Genomic DNA, 23,252 nt, shown 5'->3' with positions numbered 1-23,252 from the left:
AAGAAATTAAATGCATTTTTAGAAAATCATATAGGCAATTTTTGGCAATAAATTTGGCACCATAGAGGGAACAGTTGGTTTTCTTGGCAAAAAACATGAATTTCAAGAATTAACTCCAGAAAATAATAAGACATCCAGGCAGATAAACTGTTACTAACCACATTGGAAGAAATCACATTTAAATAGAAAGTAGATCCAGATGATCTAACTATTAGGTTTTACTTTCAAAGAAAAGATAACCAATGGTTAACATCATTATTTAAATCAGGAATCCCCAAACTAAGGCTGGGCTGCAGGCCGCATGCAGCCCCCTGAGGCCGTTTATCCGGCCCCCACCGCACTTCCAGAAGGGGCACCACCATCTCATTAGCCAAAAGCAGGCCCATAGTTCCCATTGAAATACTGGTCAGTTTGTTGATTTAAATTTACTTGTTCTTTATTTTAAATATTGTATTTGTTCCCGTTTTGTTTTTTTTACTTTAAAATAAGATATGTGCAGTGTGCATAGGGATTTGTTCATAGTTTTTTTTTATAATCCGGACCTCCAATGGTCTGAGAGACAGTGAACTGGCCCCCTGTGTAAAAAGTTTAGGGACCCCTGATTTAAATTATTTCAGATCAAAGTGCATAGAGCTCAGTGGGTTCACTTAAGAAGTTAGTATAACTCAAACATAATTAAAAAACTAGACTCCAATTCTACATAGATGCAACAATTCTAATAAAATTCTTAACAAATTAAATCAACAGTGTATTGGTGGCACAGTGGATAAAGCATCAACTTGATGGCTGAGGTCACCAGTTCAAAACCCTGGGGTTGCCTGGTCAAGGCACATACGGGAGTTGATGCTTCCTGCTCCCTGCTCCCTGCCCCTCTAAAATAAATAAATAAATAAATAAATTCTTTAAAAAAATAAAATAATAGGCCCTGGCCGGTTGGCTCAGGGGTAGAGCATCAGCCTAGTGTGTGGAAGTTCTGGGTTCAATTCCCTGTCAGGGCACACAGGAGAAGTACCCATCTGCTTCTCCACCCCTCCCCTTCTCCTTTCTTTCTATCTCTCTCTTCCCCTTCCGCAGCCAAGGCTCCACTGGAGCAAAGTTGGCCCAGGTGCTGAGGCCGCTCCATGGCCTCTGCCTCAGGTGCTAGAATGACTCTGGCCACAATGGAGCAACACCCCAGATGGGCAGAGCATCGCTCCCTGGTGGGCATGCCCAGTGGATCCCTGTCAAGTGCGTGTGGGAGTCTGTCTCTGCCTCCCTGCTTCTAACTTCGGAAAAATACAAAAAAATAAAAAAATAAAATAAAAAAATAAATCAATCAACAGTGTATTTAAAGAATGATGTACCAGGAAAATACATTACTAAACTCCAGAGAAGGCAGGATTTTGCTCTTATCATTCTTACTGAAAATTGTGAGGATTCAACTAATAAGACAAGGCGAAAAAGCAAATAAGTGCTATAAATATTAAAAGAAGAGACAACATTATCTTTATTTGTAGATAATATTAGATAACTAAAAAAATCCAGATTCTATTAAAGAAAAAATTAGAACAAATAAAGGAATTTGGTAAGGTGGCTAGATAGAATTTAATATGTGATAAGGAGTGGTTTTTCTCTTTTCAGCAACACCTAGGTAGAAATGAGGTGGGAAATCTCATTCACACGAGCTACAAAACTGTAAAATAGTTGAAACTATATTTAACAGGAAGGATACAGCACCAATATGAAAATATAACTGTAACATTTTATTGAAAGGCATAAAACTAGTTCTGAATAAATGGAACGATAGACTATGTTTCTGGAAAGAATCATTAACGTAATAGAAGTGTAATTTTTCCAAATAAATACAAAAATTTAATGCTGCTCCACTCCACCTCACGATGGCTTTTCTTTTTAATTAGACACAATGATTTTTAAATTCTCGTTGAAGAACAAATGTGCAAGAATTACCAAGATATTTTTGAGAAAAGGGTAATGAATAATGATGGAGAAATCATCTTACCAGATGTTACAACTTACTCTAAAGCTACTGTAATCGACATAGCAAGATATGGCACAGGAATAGATATAAACTAACGCTCAGTGATGTACAGGGCTCTTGATTAATGACATTTTTTTTTTTTTTGCTGATTGTTTCTGCCATTTAACAAAAATTTACATGAGAACATGTTAACTCATCTTTCCCATGGGCTGTCAGATCATGAGCTCAATTTCCTTTCTGGAGCTACACAGTGTAACTAACAGTAAGCATCCCTTCCACGTCTCAGGCTGTCAGACCAAGAGAATATTCAGGACAGTCACCTCCCTGTGCTCATACCACCTAGGAGCATCCCAGCAGCCCACGTACCCGGAAACAGAAAATCCCTGCATACTGATGGGAAAAACTTTGGTTCATCAGGATCTTCTGCAGATGCTGTGGGTTCTGTGTCAAGGAGCCCAGCGCTGCCAGGAACCAGCAATCTCCTGTGAGGGGACACAAGCCAAGTGTGAGAGCTCCATTGGACACACGTGGAAGCCCCACCCTGTGCATTTCACAGGTTTTTGTTACCAGAGTCCACATATATCCTTCTGAAAAATGTACTCCCTGCCCCTCGCAACTACCCCCAACAACTCTATTTGAGGGAGAATTGGAGGAAGGATTCATGGGTCCAGTTCTAAGCAAGATAAAGGAGGGGCTGGTGGTGATGGTGGAAGTGATGGTGGTTTTAGGGAAGTCAGGAGAACCCCAGGCAGGCTTTTGAAAGAGCTGATAGGTCAACTTTTCTTCTCCTTCTCCTTCTCCTTCTTCTTCTTGTTAAAGGAGGGGAAATAGTGAGACAGATTCCCTCATGCACCCTTAGCAGAATCTGCTGGCAACCCCATCTGGGGCTGATGCTTGAGTACGAAGCTATTTTTAGTGCCTGAGGCTGACATGCTCAAAGCAACTTAGCTATCCTCAGCATCTGGGGCTGATGCTCAAACCAATTGAGCCACTGACTGTGGGAGGGGAAGAGGGAGAGAAGTAGGAGAGGGAAGAGGAAAGAAGCATATGGTAGTTTCTCTTGTGTGCCCTGACTAGGTATTGAACCCAGGACATCTATATGTCCAGCTGAGTCTCTATCCACTGAGCCAACTGGGCCAGGGCCTCAACTTGTCTTCTGATTCTCATTTTGCAGCAGTGCCCAGAGTTAAAGTGAAAACATCTTTTGTTGTCAGCATTGGTGGCAATGGTGCTTGCTCTCTACATTTCAGAGAACAGATTTGTGTTTTTCTTGCTAATACTTGCTCAGCCCCTATCTGTGTCAGGACCCCTCTAGCCCACACAGGGGTTCTCTCTTGATGGACATGTGGTCTTGACTTTCTCTTTGGATGTCACAGTGAGCCCTTTGAGTATGAGAATCATCCCCTTCTCCGGAGTATTCCCTCCTTTATCATCAACATAATCAATTACTTGAATGTCACTTTGTGTCCATCACTGGGGTAGGCGCAGAAGCCACAAAGATGCCCTCAGAGAGGTCCTGTCATCAGTTAACTAAAGATCTAACAGGAAGAGTATTGGCTTCTGGGGGCTCTCCCCAACACTGAACACAGCCATGGAGGCTTCTATGAACATAGCCTAAGACACCATAGATTCCATTAGGTGAAGACCAAGTGCAGGCATACCTTGTAGATTGACATCTTAAGGATATAGAGTCTGTTCTCAGAAGAGTGGCTCTCTCCCAACTCCCTGTCCACTTTGCCCTCCCAGTAGGCCCACCCCTCCACCCCTGGGCTTCTCACTCAGGGTTTCTCTCAGTGAGTCCTGATACTGCCCTTGGCCCTCCTTCAAGGCGAGCCCTCCTCTCTCCTGTCCACACTGCTCAGCTTTTAAGCAACAACTTGGCCCCATGGCTGTCTGATGGGTGGGAGGAAGTCAAACAGCCCTGGATTCAAACCCAACTCTGTCACTTACGGCATATGTGACATTAAGAAAATTATTTTGTCTCCTGAACCCTCTGTTTCCACGTATATGGAATGGGGATGTTACAAGGTATAAAGGAAATAGCACGTGCAAAATGTCAGCAGTCACTACAGAAACTCAACGAATGCTTGCTGCTAGATTCTCGGTCTCTCCTTCGAAGCTTCCCATGTTCCTGCTGCTTCTCTCTGCTCAGTGCTCAGATGACACCGTGTGCCCACTTGCTCCCTTTCTGTGGTAATGCCTCATCCCCAAATAGCTCTGCACACCCATGCTGAGCCGACTCGCAGGCTGCAGAGCTGGGCCCAAGCAGTCTGTCCACAGTAGGCCTGAGGGGGCTGGCCTTGTCCCCTCAGCAGTGGGGGCAGAATTCTGAGAGTCTGAGTGGGCCCCATCCCCCTCCTCTCCCTCCTCCCCTCCTTCCTCCCCTTCCTATCCAGAGGCTGCCTTTGAGCAGCCTGCCCTGATCCACAGCCAGAAGAGAAGAGGTTGTGTTCTTACCTGTCTCTCCTTGTTGGATGTCAAATCTGCTCGCACCTTCCAGGATGAAGTGAGGCTCTGATCTACCCATTAATAACTCCTTAGGAAAGAGGAAGAAAAGCCATGAGCATCTTTCCTTCCTCTATGACCCAGAGTGGTACCCAAGACACCACTCACTTTGTCTTTGAGAAGTAGAGGTTAATTCTTAAATAGGTGCTTAGAAGTTCCCCGTGCCCCATTCTTCAGGTTTTATTGCTACCAGGAAGGTGGCTGTCACAGGGGTGTACATGTAACTGATCAGACAGGCAATCAATGCATAAGCAAACTGCATGAAGAGAACATACAGAAGGTCTCAGGATCCTTACTTCAAATATTCAGCCATTCTGGTCCTAACAAGCAGTGTTTTAAGAGGATATAAACAAGAAGAAGAAAAAAAGAATCAAGTATATTTCTTAGCAGAAACTTTTATAAACGTAATAAAGCTTTCTTTGTGAAGTGTCATCTCTTAGAAGTCAGCACTTCGGATTCAAGCGCAGCCAGGTACTGTACAGCAGTGGTCCCCAACCTTTTTTGGGCCACGGACCGATTTAATGTCAGAAAATATTTTCACAGACTGGCCTTTAGGATGGGATGGATAAATGTATCACGTGACCGAGACAAGCGTCAAGAGTGAGTCTTAGACAGATGTAACAGAGGGAATCTGGTCATTTTTAAAAATAAAACATCATTCAGACTTAAATATAAATAAAACAGAAATAATGTAAGTTATTTATTCTTTCTCTGCGGACCAGTACCAAATGGCCCACGGACCAGTACCGGTCCACGGCCTGGGGGTTGGGGACCACTGCTGTACAGGATGCAGGATGTGTATCACTCAGATCTTTGGTGGCTCCCTGGCTAACGCACAGACTGATTCTGGAAGACCCCAGGCCCCGCATCTCTGGTGCTGTAACTCAGTGACCAGTTCTTCCACAGGCTCCAACACACACAGCACCTGCAGGCCACAGGAAGGGGTTGTGAGAGGGTTCTGCAGTGCTGCGATGTCTGGGAGAATCCTGGCAGCTTGCGGCAGACTTGAGGATGGTGAAAGTTCCCGAAGGCACTCCCACGATCTTTGGGGGAACACTGACACCACGCCTGGCTCCTGCCCCAGCCGAAGCAGCCTCTAGTTTGCCCTGTTAGGACCTGCGGGGCTGTCCTTAGCATCCCCTCTGGGCAGCTCTTCCTGGATTCCCATTGCACACATTTGCAGAATTTGGTAACTGTGCCTGTATTATTTCTTTTCACATTGACAAATAGTCCCCGGAGAACAGGGCTGCAAAGTGGAAATAGATTCGTTTGCTCAACAGCCACGTCTGTACAGAGGCCCGTGTGAGACGTGCCAGCCCTTTGTAAACTACCAGTTTCCCGGTGGAGCCGCCAAGGGGCAAATGAAGGCGTACAGGTCTGCCTGCAGACATGGAGGCCCAGCAGGCACGTGGCGGATAATCACTCACTGCACCTCCTCCCACTGTCTTCCCACAGATAACAGGTCCTCCGGATGGCAGGAGAGGGGCACTTGGACCCAGGCCTTGGGGTGGAGGCATCAAGCCCAATCCTCTGCTGTCCCCATGGCTGGAAAGAGCTATGGAGGGAGTGACTCTTCCAGTTTCAAAACAACTGGGGTTCTTCAATGACTTTAACTGTCCCCTCCCCTTCTACTAGAAAGAGGAAGTAAAGGTCCCAGTGGAGGCCTGCAGTCAGTGAGCAGATGCCTAGACACTCCACTCATGGGAATTAAAGATGAGGGTGGAGGTCACGGGGCTATTGGACCAGGAATAAGGTCAACGTTGCTCAGCTTTCTTGACCCAGTGCAGCTCTTCTTCACTGCTTTTTCCTGGTCCCCCCAGTGATCAGTAGAGGAGGGGTACACGCGCACTTGGTTCAGATAGACCCGGCCTGGCATCCTGCTCTGCATTGCTTCCTGGGTGAGCCTGAGCAACTTCCTTCCTTTGCTGGGCCTCAGTTTCCTCGTGCGTGAAATGGGAGACTCCAGGGATAAAGCGATCAAGACACTTGCTGCCACTATCATTCCCTTACTGAGGGCTAGGTGCTTTATTCACGGGCTGTCTCCCAACAGCCTTGCAAAGCAAGGACCCTTCCATTTTACAAATGAGGAAGGATGTAAAATATTTAGCACAGCATCAGGCAGGGCATATGTTCAATAACTATTGATTCCCTCCTTCTGCAGTATTTGCAGAATTAAAAAAAAAGCCATATTCATAGGAAAACCCAGAACCTCAAATCCATTCATTATTAAACAACATAGAATAAAATCATGAATTAAGCAGTCGACTCACAGATGTTAGAAAGAAAAAGAAAAAAAGAGCCTGGCAAATATAGGAGGAAAGAAGTGATAAAAGAGCACAATTAGGGAATTATAAAATAAAATTAGCAAAATCAATAAAGCAAATAAAGTGTGCTTTTGGAGGGAGAAGGTTTATATGGACCCAATCTTTGGTAAATGTGGTAGGCAAACCCACAGTAGAAGTAGCAATGGGGTTTTAGCAATATAAAAACATGATGTAAGATTCCATACTAATCAATTCAAAAGTACCAATGATTTTCTGATGAAAATTAACATTGCCCAAATCATTCAAGTTAGCACATAACCTGAAAAGGTCCATAACCCTGGAATAGTCTTTTCAAATGATCAAGAAAGATCTCTCCAATATCTTGTCAAGGCTTCCAGGGACCTTTGATCTTCCTAATGAGTGGTCTCAAACTTTCAGGGAACAGATAATTCCAGTGTCACTTATAGTTTCAGTGTTTAAAAAGAAAGAAAGAAGGCTACTGCCACCATTTATTCTAAGAAGCCAGCATAGCCTGGAAGCCCAGCCTGAGAGAGGCAACACAAAAGCACACTCACACTATAGACTGATCTCACTTATGGGAACTCACTGGAATTAAACACCCAGCAAATTTTGTTGTTGTTGTTGTTGTTGTTTTTATTCAGTGAGAGGAGGAGAGGCAGAGAAACAGACTCCCACATGTGCCTCAACCCGATCCACCAGGCAAGCCTACTAGGCGGCGATGTTCTGCACATCTGAGGTGTTGCTCCATTGCTCAGCAACAGAGCTCTTCTTAGTACCTGAGGCAAAGGCCATAGAGCCATCCTCAGTGACCAAGGCCAATTCCTTCAAATCAAGCCGTGGCTGCAGGAAGGGAAGAGAGAGAGAAAGAGAGAGAAAGACAGAGAAGCGAGAGGGGAAGGGGTGGAGAAGCAGATGGGCACTTCTCCTGTATGCCCTGACTGGAAATCCAACCTGGGACTTCCAAATGCTGGGCTGACACTGTACCACTGAGCCAACCAGCCAGGGCAAAACACCCAGCAAATGAACTTACAATAGATGATAAGACTAACCCACTACCACCAAGAAGGGTTTTCCATAAAAATTCAGGATGCCAGAGTGGTTTTCTATCAGGATATCTAATAATATAGCATTTACCTGGGCCAAAGAGAAGACAATTTATATCTTTCCTTGGAGGCATTTGATAAATGCACAGCTATCTCTGATTTACCCAGGTAATAAAAATTAAAATGAAGGAAAAGAACTTTTATCTAATTAGGAACAACAGAAAGATGTATTAATGTCAGGAATATCAAATGGCAATTACTTCAAATCAAAGTCAAGAGTCAACATCAATCAAAGTTGGGCACAAAACCCACACCTAAGTTCCCTGCCCTCTGAGCTGCCCGGTCCTTCCCCACCCTGCTTTCATGGGGTGCTGGAGGGTCTCAAAGATGGAAAGGCAGAATTATACCCAGAAGTGTTTTCATCCGTTAGGCTGACTTCCTGAAACAAGGACCACAGAGAAAATGGGTAAAGATGGCTGGGAAGATAGTAATGTTTTGGCTTTGGGCAGATTCCTTGTTGCCAGGTGGGCCAGGGAGACCAAGGTAGCGGAGTCACTGGTAAGTGGCAAAGTGTCCACCCAGAGTGTGACTCAGAATCACCAGGAGCTTCACAGAGATGCAGATGGCTGGGTCCCCTGTCCTACAACTTGGATTTAGCAGGTCATCTAGCAGTGGAGCTCAGGATTTACACAGCTCCTCAGAGGATGCCGAGGTCCAGCAAGGGTGAGGGAGCATGCTGAGAGAAGCAGAAATTGGCTCCAGGGCCCACAGGAAGCAGTCAGGAGAAAGGTAATCGGCTTCCACAGCACCCAGCTCTCCCCCACGGGCCACACCAAGGGGCTTCTCAGCTTCAATGTTTTCCAATTCTGTGAGACAGACTGGCCTTTTTTTTTTTTTATGACAGAGACAGAGAGAGAGACAGAAAGGGGACAGATACGGACAGACAGACAGGAAAGGAGAGAGATGAGAAGCATCATTTCTTTGTTGCGGCACCTTAGTTGTTCATTGATCACTTTCTTATATGTGCCTTGTGCCTTGACCATGGGGCTACAGCAGACCAAGTTACACCTTGCTCAAGCCAGCGACCTTGGGCTCAAGCTGATGAGCTTTGCTCAAACTAGATAAACCCGCAACCAAGCTGGCGACCTTAGGGTTTCGAACCTGGGTCCTCTGCATCCCAGTCCGATGCTCTATCCACTGTGCCACTTCCTGGTCAGGCAACAGACTGGCCTTTTGATGGCACTGAAACATCCATTTGTGCAGAAGGAAACTGTGATGGTTGCTTTTATGTGTCAACTTGGCTGCCCAGATATTTGGCTAAACATTATTCCCAGGTGAATCTGTGAGCAGTGCTTCTCTCTAGATGACATTAGCATTTGAATCCTGGACTCAGTAAATCAGTTGCCTTCCTCAATGTGGATGAGCCTCAGCCAATCCACAGAACAAAATAGAACAAAAGGGAGAGAAAGGGAAAAATTGCCCACCTCTGGCAGACTGCTGAGGGGGCCATTGGTGTTCTCCTGCCCTCGGGTTGGGAGCCACCCCATCTGCTCCCCTGATTCTCAGGCTTCCCACTCAGACTAAACTACACCACTGGCTCTCCTGGGTCCCCAGCTTGCAGATGGCAGACTGTGGGACCTCTCAGCCTCCATAGTCATGTGAGCCAATTCCTTGTAGTAAATAGATCAATAGGACATATCTATAGATTTCCTATTAATTATACACCATAGGATATATACTCCTCTTATTGGTTCTGTTTCTCTGAGAACCCTGACAAATACAGAAGCCACCAGCACTAGTCAGACTAAATGATCTTAGAATGTAGTTCTGAATTGTAGAGCTGTTTTCCAATATGAAGTCTGGGGCACTCTCTGTTAGACTAGGAAGACCAGAAGCTAGCTGGAAATCCAAAGGCTACTGGAATCTTAGAAAACAGCCTCCCTGGAGTGGCTCCAAAGCCAGCACTCTCCTGCATCGTTCTGGAGGGGTCTCCTCCACTGTGACAGCACTTGGTCTATTTTTCAACAGTGATTTCTGCGTTCCCTCCGAAGGCTGCCCATGCATTCCCCCAGATGGTGTGCCGCGCTTGCACGAGGGAGCTCCACGTTCAGCATACTGGCATTCACACACAGGTGCTTTCAGAGGGTGACCAGAGTTCAGGCTGGGCCAGGAGCGCTGTCACTCCCTTTCTGCTTTTGCTAAAGAGATTGGCTTTATTGGCATCAAAGTCCTTTGGCTCACAGGCAACTGGCTGTTGGCATATTCACTTTTTGTCACCTTCTGTTACTTGTTGATTTCACAACTTACACCCACGTCTCTACCATCTCCACTTTGTTAGCCACTTCCTTTTCTTGTGAACTCACTTTGGTCTTAAGGTGAATCTTTTCTAGCAAATGATCCTTTCAGAAAGTCTGCTCTGGCTACTGGGAAGAAGAACGTTGTTGCCTAGGTAGGAAACACTTCATTCTAGGATGGCCACGGGCCAGAATCCACCATGGGGCTGAATGCTGAGCTCTGAACGCCTGTCAAACAATATGGTTCAGGCCCATAGCCCATTCTGCAGTTGAGAAGTGAAAAATGTTTTTCACTAAAAAATGGGGACAAGGCTGAAATTTTAATCCCTCAAGCTGACCTACACTGGTGACTCTGCAGTGATCTCCAATATGGTAGCCATAAGCCCTATTAAATTAATTTAATTGAATAAAATTAAAACTTCAGACACTCAGTCACACTATCCACATTCTAAATGTTCAAAAGCCATGTGACCAGGGGCTACTATACTGAACCTTTCCATCATTGCAGAAAGTTCCGTTGGACAGCGCTGACCTACTGAATGGGGATGATGATATCATCTATACCTCACAGGACTGCAATGGCAATTAAATGAAATGTTATGTGCAAAGGGCTTAGATTAATACCTAGCACGTGTACACGGATGATAAATGGGACTCATTATTACCCATGAAATGAAAATAACAAAGGAAACAAAGTAAGAGAAGACATATGGAGAGCTCTAGAAAGTACTATACAAATGTAAGCACTGCCAGCTGTGATAAGGGACACAAAGATAGATGACATATCCACATACACATTTAAAAAGTGCTGGAATAAAAAAATGACCCCCAGGTAGAAGAGGAAAGGGAACAGACTGCACTTGGCCCCTGGTGCCTCTATTTCAGGCTGCTGGCATGAATCTGGTAAGACATTTCACTTCTGTTTCCCTCAGTTTCTCCTTGACCCCAAAAGTCATCATCATAAGTTAAGATGCTGCTAGAACTAAGATAATGAGAAACCCTCAACCCTTTCTGAATAGATGTTATAAATTCTTAAACACTATAAATATGGTCTTGCCTGACCAGGCAGTGGTGCAGTGGATACAGCATCAGACTGGGATGCAGAGGATCGAGGTTCGAAACCCCGAGGTCACCAGCTTAAGTGCGGGCTCATCTGGTTTGAGCAAGGCTCACCAGCTTGAGGTCAAGGTCGCTTGCTTGAGCAAGGAGTCACTCAGTCTGCTGTAGCTCCCCAGTCAAGGCACATATGAGAAAGCAATCAGTGAACAACTAAGGTGTTGCAACGAAGAATTGATGCTTCTCATCTCTCTCCGTTCCTGTCTGTCTGTCCCTATCTGTCCCTCTCCCTGTCTCTGTCTCTGTCACACAAAACAAACAAACAAAAATAAATAAATATGGTCTCGCATCTATTGCCTAGCACCTTCTGGAAAAAAAAGAAAAAACGTTTTCAAAAAGAATCTCAGTCTCTGAAAATAACCAAGGGGAAAAATTATTTAACCCTTCCAAACTTTAGAGTTCTCTGTTCAGTTGTCCTTAGGAGGTAAAGGCCAGGAGAAAAGAGCTATTGTTAGGGACTTGTTGCCTCTGGCTAATAGGATGGTTCCCAAAAGCTGAAGCACTCCACCTCTCTTTAAGCAGCATCCAAGCTCCACCTGATCCCCACTAGCCCTCCCCTTCCCCCAGGCTACAAATCTGTCCGGAGTAAGGCAAGAGTTGGCACCTCCAGAGTCCTATGTCATCAGAAAATACCTCTTCTGTATAACCTAACTTGACTTTACTGAAAATGCTCAGTACAGTGCTTGGCATTTAACATTTGCTCAGTAACTCTTACTGATATTATAATCATTAGCTTACTAGACATTAAATTATTTTCTCGTGTATTATATGTCCTCTGGAGCTTCATGCCCCGAAACTAGAATGGTTCTATAAAAACCAACAAGGCTCACCTTGCTGCAAGGTGAAGTTAGTGGGCATCTGCTGCTGGGGTAGGGGATTCAGGGGCGTTTGAGTGTTACCCTGAAATGTCTTCCTAATATTACAGCTGATGTCTGGAATTCTTTTGTAGGTGATAAAGTCTTGGAAACATTGAAAATACAAATAAAAATGAGATGGGGGGGCAGTTGTTTAAATTCATCCTATTATATAAGTGGCTGGCATGGTGTCTTCCCTTTAAGTAAATTCTAACAGAAAAAAAGAAGATGAGAAGCTAAAGACAATGATAGTTGAAGAGAAGAGAATAAAGCGTGATGCTAAATTGACTCAATTATGGAGACGGAAGAGGCCCCCAGAACAACTACTACACCCTTTATGCCTACGTCTTGTTTTTCAGATGAGCATACTGGGGCGTATAATCTAGCGATGTGCTCAGAGTTAGGACTGGGTTAGACCTCAGGGGTCCTGCGTCCTGGTACAGGGTTTTTTCACCCCACTGAGGTACAGCACTGCAGCCCAGGGGTCAGATGAATTTCATTCTCCTTCCTGTTGGACTTGGGGCCACCTCTGAAAACCAGGTGTAAGGCCCGTCCTCCTTTTAGAGGGAAGGACCATGTCAGGTGGCTCAGAGAGCCCAGGAGCTGGGTTTGTGCCTGGAGGACTCTCTCACCTTTGGGCGCTTCCACCTGAGGCTGTAGGGGTCTTTACCCGAGAGCAGCTGCCAGCCTACAGAAGAAACGTCAGCGGGGAAGACCTCATCCTCAAACAGCAGACCTCTGCTTAGGCAATGATCCCTCAAGGAGTTAAAGTCCTGGCCTTTGAACTTGATGACAGGGGTCTTGGATAGAGGCTCATGACTGTGTGCCATGACTGTCCTTGGAAGACCTCCAACGTCTTTTCCTTCTGGTGAGAAAAAAAAAAAAAAAGATATTTTTAGGGATGAGCCGTCAAGCCCTCTGCATCATCGGATGCGATGCGAGCCCCGAAGGGGCTCTCAGATGCAACCCCCTTACAAGTAAGGGGCTGAGACCCACATCAGAGCTCTCCCCGGAGACAGAGCCAGCTGCTGGGCGAGCCCAGACTTGAATTCAGTTATCCCTCCTCTCAGTTGGGTTTTCCACCCGCTGTACGGACCAGCTCCTCAGTGTGCTCTTCGTGCACCAGAGACTTCGAGGGTATTTGTACATTGATGAATATTTACTGAGTACTTACCTTGTGCCAGGTGCTTTTCTGCATGCTGGCAATCCCAAGATAAATATAACATGATCTTTATCCTTCAGGGGCTCATTATCAAATGGGAAAGATGGATCAGACATTTCAATAACAACATTCAACATTCTATCATTCAACAGAAACTGTCTAAATAAAAAATGTGTGCAAAGTCTTGTTGACATAAAGGAGCTACGAAGTGCCAAGGACAGTCTGGAATGACTCTCCCACGGGCAGTAACCTTTGAATTGGGTCTTGAAGGAAGAAGAATTTGCCAGGAGGAGAAATGGTAGGTATAAAAAAAAAAGTCCTTGCAGGTCCCTTGAGAAGAAAGTGCAAGGAGGCTCAGCAGCCAGATTAGAAAGGTCAAGGGTGTTCGAGACAATGGGACGGGCTGGACAGGTTGGTGGGGTGGGGGCTGGGGTAGGCAGTGTTGGCAGAAATGGCCAGGAAGGTAGGTGGGTGTTAGTATACATAGACCCAGAGGAAGTTTTTAGAAATGAAAATCTACATCTGTAAGTAGAAAGCAGGGAAAGATCAAAGAAAGAGGCTGTCCACTCCAGTCTGGTAATTATTAACAGAGTTTATTAAGGGAAGTTTACATGAAGCATGTCTTGAGAGGCTGCAAGATAAAATGGACCCCTGCACCACTTGGCAGAAGCCAAAGACTTATATAGGATAAAGGAGGGCTAGTCATGGGTCCTAGTGTCAGATTGCTACCAGGAACAGGAAATTACACTGCTTGACCCGGTCAGGACAACAACCTCTTCCAGGAACCAGCACAAGGAGGGAGGCAGTGGAGGGGTGCTAATTTATATCAGAACGAACAGCAGTTACAACCAGATAGTCTCTAAGGGAGGTTTGTGGAGAGCAACCTCCCTCCTGGCCCGGATCCCGCTCGCCGGACAGGCAGCGGTCATGTCACGGAACAGTAGTCTCTCCTCCGCAGCTGGAAAACTGGACTGTGAACGGCTTTGTACTGTGCAAGCACTGCAGGGCCACTGCAGACATGGGTTGTGATCAGATCTGTGTACAGAATTGTGGAGCAAGTTGGAGGCCACGTGGGAGGATGGGTAAGGACCGAGACGGGGAGCAGGCTCAGACACTGCTGTATTTGTTCATGGGAGAGATAGTGTTCCAGCGTTGTTGGTGAAATGGTTTGAGAAACAGATTCCAGAGCCATTTTATAAGTCAAACCAACAGGACTTGATGATGAATTGAATAGGGGGCAAAGGGTGGAGAGAAAAAACAAAAAGCAGCGTGGCAGGCCCTGGCCGGTTGGCTCAGTGGTAGAGCGTCGGCCTGGCGTGCAGAGGTCCCAGGTTCGATTCCCAGCTGGGGCACACAGGAGAAGCGCCCATCTGCTTCTCCACCCCTCCCCCTCTCCTTCCTCTCTGTCTCTCTCTTCCCCTCCTGCAGCCGAGGCTCCATTGGAGCAAGGATGGCCCGGGTGCTGGGGATGGCTCCTTGGCCTCTGCCCCAGGCGCTGCAGTGGCTCTGGTCTAGGCAGAGCAACGCCCCGGAGGGGCAGACCATCGCCCCCTGGTGGGCAAAGCATCGCCCCCTGGTGGGCATGCCGGGTGGATCCCGGTGGGGTGCATACGGGAGTCTATCTGTCTCTCCCCGTTTCTAGCTTCAGAAATATACAAAAAAAAAAAAAAAAAAGCAGTGTGGCGAACATTTAGATGCGTTTTGAAGTTTGTTTCCTGTACCCATCACCAGTTCTCCAACACTGAGTTAGCGTTCAAGCCTGTGAACTTATTTCTTCTCCTGTACGGATTAATAATACCTATGCCCTAAGGTTTGTTGTGGTATTAAATGAGGTTTCACCTAACATACCAAGCGGAGTGACTGGCATACAGTAGGCACTCCATAAATGGTGGTGCCCTGAGGAGATCTGAAGGAAGTCTGGGCTTTTCTGCTCAGGAAGCTAGAGAGGTATAATTTTGCCATTTACTGAAATACGCATGGTTTCCTCCATCAGTGAGACAAGCTGACTTCCATCTGAATCCTGAAACCACACTTACTAGTTGTTGGATGTGAAAAACCCCCTCAGCCCTTGAAGATGTACCTCTTAAATTTCTTTGACCAGCATCTGTCTAGATGGCACAAAAGACCCCAAGGTCCACATGCCCTATCCATCCCCACTTCATAGTGAAAAGGAATCAGGTGATGGTAAAGAACGAGAGGAGAACATGAATAAACAGCTCATGGAAAAAAAATATGCAAACTTAAAATAATAGTATGTTATCAATTATTTAAATAGCACAAATTCAAAGGCTGTGAATATCGCCTGTGAAGTGGCACTGTACCCACATATTAGGAGGGAATGACGCACACAGTTGTCCAGAAAATGAGGTAAGAATTTATATTTGAATTCTTAGGTTGAACCACATGAAACTGTCATTTTTGTAGGTCAACAGTACTTAACTAGAGTCAGTTTCATATGGTTTAACCTAAGGTAAAGATGGTTAAATATAGGCAATTTCATTTGGGTTAGCTTAATATAATATTTCAGTGGAGTTCTTGAAAAATAACAGGTGAAAATATGTCAATAGCCTGACTTGTGGGGACGCAGTAGATAAAGCGTCGACCTGGAATGCTGGCATCACCAGTTCGAAACCCTGGGCTTGCTGGGTGAAGGCACATATGAGAATCAACTATGACGAGTTGATGCTTCCTTGCTCTTCCCCCTGCCTTTCTCTATATATATAAAGTCAATAAATAAAATCTAAAAAAAATTTAAAAAGTGAAATATTTGAAAAAAAAAAAAAAAAAAAGCCTGACCCATGGTGGCTCAGTGGGTAAAAACGTTGACCTGGAATGCTGAGCTTGCCGGTTCAAAACCCTGGGCTTGCCTGGTCAAGGCACATATGGGAGTTGATGCTTCCTGCTCTTGCCCCCTTCTCTCTCTGTGTATCCTCTCTCTAAAATGAATAAATAAAATCTAAAAAAAAATTAAAAAGAAAATATGTCAATATACCTCACCACTCATGATAGGGTTAAAAGGGGAGCCCACACAAATAATATAAATAGTGATAAAACTGAAATAATGGTAAGGTATCATTTAAGAACAAAAAAACCCAGTACTCAGTTTGACTGTCAATTCAAGACAAAAGCAGTGACACCTGATGGTGGAGAGTTGTGAAAACTGTGGGTCTCTGAGCTCTGCACATGTCTGGGACAGTGGAGCTAAGACAGCATTGCCAGGCCACTCACCTCTCAGTAGAATATTGGATTAGAGTGTGTGCTGAGCTCTGGCGGTGAGCTCATTTTAGTTTATGATAACCAAATGGTGATTACCCTTAATGGCACAATTATGGGAAGGCTAGTAAGCAGCCCTTCACAGTATGTAAAAACGAGCCTAAAGAATTTGGCTTGACTTCATCAGAATCTCGCAAAGGTCCTACATTGGGGGATCTGTTCCCAAGCCGTCTGCAGGGCCCTGACTGCCCACTTTTGACTGGGCGGTGAACCGGCTGACTTCAGGAATCCCATTTTAAGACTCACTTTCCTTATGTGTAAAGTAAATAGATATGGTGATAACATGCACAGCATGGAGGAGTGAGACTCGGATAAAACCATGCTTGTCCAATTCTTATCATTGTGACTGGTAAATAGAAAGGGGTCAGTAAATGATGGTTATTAGTATGACTGTCATCATGGTGACCACAGAGAGAGAACTGGGCAGAAGCCCCCTCATGAGGACTTGCTAGTATGAATGGCAGGCTGGGCTCAGAGGGGTCTGCAGGGTAAAAACCAGGGGAGAAGCATCAGATCCATGCCCTCAGCTGTGTGTCACCTCTTCACCCATAGAGCAGAGTGCTAGGTGGAAGGGAGAAAGAGAGGGGGAGGGGGAGGAGTGGAAAGGGGGAGGGGAAGGGGAGGGATAGGGGGAGGAGAAGGGGAAGAGGAAGGGGAAGGGGAAGGGGAGGGGAAAGGGGAAGGGGAGGGGAATGAGAGGGAAAGGGGGAGGGCTCCGGGGGCAGGCAGCAGCCCGTGGTGTCTGATGCTGCAGGAGGCCCGCTGCTCTGGGAGGGGAAGAATCTTGATGAGGAAAAAGAAGGCAGGAAGGAGGAGAGTCGCCATTAGGAGCAGACTTCATGCCTACGAGGTTCACTTTTCTCTCCCAGTTGCTTATGGCTTTGTCAGCTTGTAGACTCACTTAAAAATTTTGTAATTACAGTTGACATTCAATATTATTTTACATTAGTTTCAGGTGTACAGCTTCGTGATTAGACATTTATAGAATGTACAAAGTGATCCGCATGATAATTTGAGTACCCGCTTGGCACCACACCTAGTTATTACAATATGACTGACTAGATTCCCTGTCCTGTACTTGAACATCTCTGTGACTATTTTGTAACTACCGATTTGTACTTCTTAATCCCTTCACCTTCTCCGCCCAGCCTCTCAAACCCCTCCGCTCTGGCGGCTGTCGGTCTGTTCTCTGTGTCCACGCAGACTCCCTTTCTCAGGCAGGAAGGACCTACAGAACATGAAATGTTTCTCTTTTGTGTGCAGCAGAAAAGGCAAACCAATTTTCCTGCCTGTCACTTTGGGGAGGGCTTTTTTTGGCTTATTTCTTATCTTCTCTATTCTACTTGCCTCGTTTTGCAAGATAAACAAAGGCAGGAAAAGACTCTGCTGCCTTAATAAAAAAAAAAAATGAAAGAGAGGGATGGAAGGTCTACCTGATACTCAGGATAAAAATCTGTCTTGCTGGTGGGTTATCTCTTGGGTCGAATAAGAAAAATGACACAGGAAGAGCTAAAAAAAAAAATGGCAAGAAGAGTTGATAAAAAGTTCTTAATGTAAGAAGTGGTGCAAGCTAACGCACCAGGACTGAGAACTAGGACACAAAGGAGAGAGGTGCGGCTGGAGGCTCTGCAGCGTGTTCTGCTCCTCTCCGTGTTTTTGGAACAAGCTTGATTCAGTCCTTCTCGTGCCTACTGCTGACCTGGGCGACTGTGTCAGTCTGCCTGGGCTGAAAAAATAAAAACCAAACAGAAAACAAAACAAACCTAGAGACTGGGAACTTAAACAGAAAGCATGCATTTCCTGACAGTTTCAGAAGCTAAAGATCTAAGATCAGGGCTCTGGCCAGTTGGCTCAGCGGTAGAGCGTTTGCCTGGCATTCAGGAGTCCCCGGTTCGATTCCTGGCCAGGGCATACAGGAGAAGCGCCCATCTGCTTCTCCACCCTTCCCCCTCTCCCTTCTCTCTATTTATCTCTTCCCCTCCCGCAGCCAAGGCTCCACTGGAGCAAAGCTGGCCCGGGGCGCTGAGGATGGCTCCATGGCCTCTGCCTCAGGCGCTATAATGGCTCAGATTACAGCAGAGCAATGCCCCAGCTGAGCATCGCCCCCTAGTGGGATTGCCAGGTGGATCCCGGTTGGGCCGATGCAGGAGTCTGTCTGTCTGTCTGCCTCCCCCCCCCCCTTCGCTTCTCACTTCGGAAAAATACACACACACAAAATAATAATAATAATAAAATTTTTTAAAGATCTAAGATCAGAATGCTGGCACGGTCAGGGTTTAGTGAGGACTCTTCCTGGCCGACAGATAGTTTCCTTCTCTCTGTGTCCTCACATGGCAGAGAGAGTGACAGACTTCTTTCCCTCTCTCTTTATAAGGCCACAGTCCTACTGGGAACTGGCAGTGAGAGGCCAAGAAGGAAGAGGGCTAGGAAATAGGATCTTCTAATTCTGGGTATAAATTTGCACGAACCTCAGCCTAACCCATCTGTACTATGGCCATGTGGGACAGATCCAAACCACAGGGCAAAGGCTAAAAGAAATGAACTGAGAGGCCCTGGTCAGGTAACTCAGTTGGCTGAAGCATCATCTCACTATGCCAAGGTTGAGGGTGTGATCCATGGTCAGGGCACATACGAGAATCAACCAATGAATGCATAAATAAGTGGAACACCAAATCAATGTTTCTTTCTCTCTATCTAGTAAAAAATAAATAAACTGAGATTTTATCACTGCCCACAGAAGATGAGCTAGGGTGCATAGACAACTTAGTTCTACTGACTGAACTACATTAAAAAATAAAATCAACATTCTCCAGAGATTCTCACAGAACACAAAGTCTAAAGAGCAGAACACTCACTTTGTCCAATATAACCCCAAACTACTCAAAATAAAAATAACTGAGAGCATGTGACCCAATCTCAAGAGAAAACACAATTGGCAGGTGCCGACTCTGCAATGATTTAGATGTAGAAATTATCAGATAATCTATATTCAGTGAAAATATATTTCAGGAACAAAATCAGAATAAAGCCATTTCAGACAAAGAGAAACTAAGAGAATTCATCATGCAAAGACATGCTTCAGAAGAAATGATAAAGGAAGTTCTTCAATTTGAAAGCAATCATAACACAGAAAATTGAATTTTTAGGAATGATATAAATACCTGAGTAAATATAGAAGACTATTTTCTCCTCTTTAATTTTTTAAAATATTTACATGTATATGTTTAAAGCAAAAATTATAACATTTTGTCTACAGAGGTTTTAATGTATGCATATGTAATTCATATAACAACTATAACATAAAAAAAGTGAAAGGAGGTTGAGGGGTATGTAATGAAGTGGTAAAATAGAGTGAGAAAGGTTAAGAATGTATAGTATAATCCCTAGACAACCACTAACAAAATAATATAGTCGAAAACCAATAGTTATGCTAAAATGGAATACTAAAACATATTCAATAATCAAAAGAAGTCAATAAAGGGAAAACAATGAATAAACAAACTAAAAAACAGACATAAATCCAACCATATCAAAGAAACCCAGACCCAGATAGTTCCACTGGAATTATACCTTCAAGGTCAAACAAAACACTAATTTTTCACAAACTCCTTCGGAAAGTAGAGCAGAAGGGAAACACTGCTAACTAATTTTATCAGGTCAGCCTCCCACTCCCAATAGCACCTCATAAAGGAATCTTCATGCTCCCCCCCAAAAAAATTACACATCAACATCCCTCATGAGCACAGATGGTAAAGATCCATAACAAAATTTAGTAAATCAAATCCAGTAATGTAAGAAGGAAAGAAAAAAACAATATATCAGGACCAACTTGGGTAAATTTCAGAAATATAAGGTTGGTTTAAGACTAAAAAAAATCAACAAGTGAAATTAATATATTAAACAGTTGAATTAAAATTATTTGACAAAATTCAAAACATATTTATGATAAAAACTCTCAGGACATTAGAAAAAGTAAGTACCCTCAAACTAATGAAGGGCATTTATGAAATATCTACAGCTTACATCATCTTAGTAATAGAAAAGTATATATTTTTTCCCCTGATGATCATCATTAAGGCAAAGGTATTCACTGTCAACACTTTTGTTTAACATTGTACTGGAAATCCAACAGAATAACAGTACTAGAAAAAATACTTGGGAAAAAAAATCTAAGTAAAGACATCCATGATCTCTACATCAGAAACTACAAACCATTGCTGAAATAAATTAAAGACCTGAATAATTGGAGAGATACATCAGGTTCATTGATTGGAAGGCTTACTGTTGCCAATACAGCAATTCTCCCCTAATTCATACATAGATTCAATACAATCCCAACTAAAAATTCTTTTTTTTTTGAGAAATTGGAAAGTTTACTCTGAAATTTACACCTAAATGCAAAGGACCTAGAATAACAAAAGAATTATTTAAAAATTAAAAATTTGGAGGACTTCCTCAACCTGACTACACTACTTATAAAGTTATAGTATTGGCAAAAAGATAGATCAATAGAGATCTGTAGGCAAATAGATCAAGGAAGCAGAGTAGAGAATCCAGAAATAGACCAATAAATAAATGGTCAATTAATTTTGACAAAGTTTCCAAAGTAATTCAATGGGAATAGAAATGTCTTTCAAAAAATGTTGCTGGATATCAACAGGATATCCATATAGAAAATAAAAAAAACATACAGAACCCTTATATCCTGGACACCAAACCAAGTAAAAAGATAATAAACCTAGAAATAAAAAAGTTAAATATGTTTAGAAGAAAGCCCAGGGGAAAATACTTGCAAACTTGGGGTAGATGAATTAGCAACATATATCAGACAAAGGATTTGTATCCAGAATATACAAAGAACTCCTATAAATCAACAATGATAGAAAGATAACTCATTAAATAGTTGGAAGATTTGAACAAATGCTTTACCAAAAACATAAAAACAGGCAACATGAAAAATTGTTCCACATCATAGGTCATCGGAAAAATGCAAATTAATACTACAATGAGATAGCACCACACACTCATTGGAAAGGGTAAAACAAAAAATACTGACTATACTACATGTTGATGAGGAGATGGAACAACTAGAACTTTCATATCATTGGTGGACATGTAAAATGGTACACCACCAAGAATTCTTAGGTTTAGGATATGTACGCTTCAACCTCACTAAATGTGCCAAACAATTTTCCAAGGTTTTTACCAATTTATAATCTCAATAACAATGTAAAAGAGTTCCCAGTGCTCTATATCCTCACTGACACTTGGCACTGGCAGGCTCCTTATTTGTACCCATTAGGTGGGGAAATAGTGGCAACTCCCTGCAATCCTAATTTATGTTCCCTCATTACTGGTAAGATAAAGCATCTTTCAAGATGTTCATTCTTCATTCATATTCCCTCTTATGCAAATGAATTTTCATATCTTATGCCCATTTGTCTGTTGGGTTGTCTTTTTCTTACTGATTTGTAGGAATTCTTTATTTACTCTGGGGAGTCATCTTTTGGTGGTCATATGTGTGGCAAGAATCTTCTCCCAGTTGGTGGCTTCTCTTTTTACTTTCTTGACAGTCTTTGATGAACACAGATATTCTTCACTTTGTATAAATATGAATGTGTTATGAATATTTGCTTAGAAGTTTCATTTTTATAAACTAAGCCAAATGTTAATTCTTATGGGAACTTAAGAAATTATGAGAGATTCTTTTTTTTAAGGCAGTAAGTTTATTTGTCCAAAGCATTAATTTTTTAAAATTTTTGTAGCTCTATAATACTTTTAAGAAGTGCCCGGTTGGCTCAGCGGTAGAGCGTTGGCCTGGCATGCGGGGGACCCGGGTTCAATTCCCGGCCAGGGCACATAGGAGAAGCGCCCATTTGCTTCTCCACCCCCCACCCCCTCCTTCCTCTCTGTCTCTCTCTTCCCCTCCCGCAGCCAAGGCTCCATTGGAGCAAAGATGGCCCGGGCGCTGGGGATGGCTCCTTGGCCTCTGCCCCAGGCGCTAGAGTGGCTCTGGTCGCGGCAGAGCGACGCCCTGGAGGGGCAGAGCATCGCCCCCTGGTGGGCAGAGCGTCGCCCCTGGTGGGCGTGCCGGGTGGATCCCGGTCGGGCGCATGCGGGAGTCTGTCTGACTGTCTCTCCCCATTTCAGGCTTCAGAAAAATACAAAAAAAAAAAAAAAGAAGTGCAATATTCATAGCCAAATTCTGAAATACACTTGCAAAGAAACACTTTGAGTATTTAGGAAGTAAATTTTGTATTTCTATATAGAAGCAAAAATAGCCTTACCAAAACCATTAACTTTCCTTTCTCTTTTTTTTTTCCTTCCAAAAATAGAGTTCCTATTTTGGAGAAACAGGAGAATGCCATATAGATATATATGGTACTATATGCTTATATGTATATGTATATATATTAACATGTACATCATATATAACATATGAAATATATAATATATGTAATATATTATATATATAAATCTTGATTTTTAAAAAGTAGTTGATAAACTCTCCCTTTATTCTCTATATATAAGAGGATGAAACCAGACTAGACTGCTAGACTGGTAGGTATTGTACAGCAGAAGTACAGTGCATATAGTATAGCAGGGGATAGTAAATAGACTTCACAGTTTTAACCAGAGATCACTGATGAGAGATTCTGGTTTATCTGGAAATTATTGTACTGTAATAGTCACAGAACTCTGTTCCTTGCCCCATCCTGTTTACCATTTTTATCTTGATCCT

At 43.8% G+C, this 23,252-nt stretch overlaps 1 protein-coding gene across 5 annotated transcripts in view; it reads right to left on the bottom strand.

The window, feature by feature from the left end:
- Positions 1–23,252, bottom strand: part of CAPN13 (calpain 13) — an 86,092-nt gene that overhangs the window by 44,664 nt on the left and 18,176 nt on the right. For 2 of the 5 annotated variants that reach the window (XM_066378585.1, XM_066378586.1), the window contains exons 1-4: positions 13,250–13,356; positions 12,708–12,940; positions 4,436–4,514; positions 2,345–2,460 (exon numbers count right to left, since the gene is read on the bottom strand). In XM_066378585.1, coding sequence (XP_066234682.1) covers positions 2,345–2,460; positions 4,436–4,514; positions 12,708–12,940; positions 13,250–13,301 — 480 coding nt within the window. In that variant the 5' untranslated portion in view covers positions 13,302–13,356. Of the gene's footprint in view, positions 1–2,344; positions 2,461–4,435; positions 4,515–12,707; positions 12,941–13,071; positions 13,158–13,249; positions 13,359–23,252 lie in introns of those variants that run through there. The other 3 variants (XM_066378587.1, XM_066378589.1, XM_066378588.1) reach the window with 3 other exon arrangements.

The sequence above is a fragment of the Saccopteryx leptura genome, chromosome 3 (assembly GCF_036850995.1).
Source record: "Saccopteryx leptura isolate mSacLep1 chromosome 3, mSacLep1_pri_phased_curated, whole genome shotgun sequence".
Lineage (NCBI taxonomy): Eukaryota > Metazoa > Chordata > Mammalia > Chiroptera > Emballonuridae > Saccopteryx > Saccopteryx leptura.
Note: the sequence above shows the minus strand (reverse complement) of the source record. Positions and strands in the feature narration are given on the sequence as shown.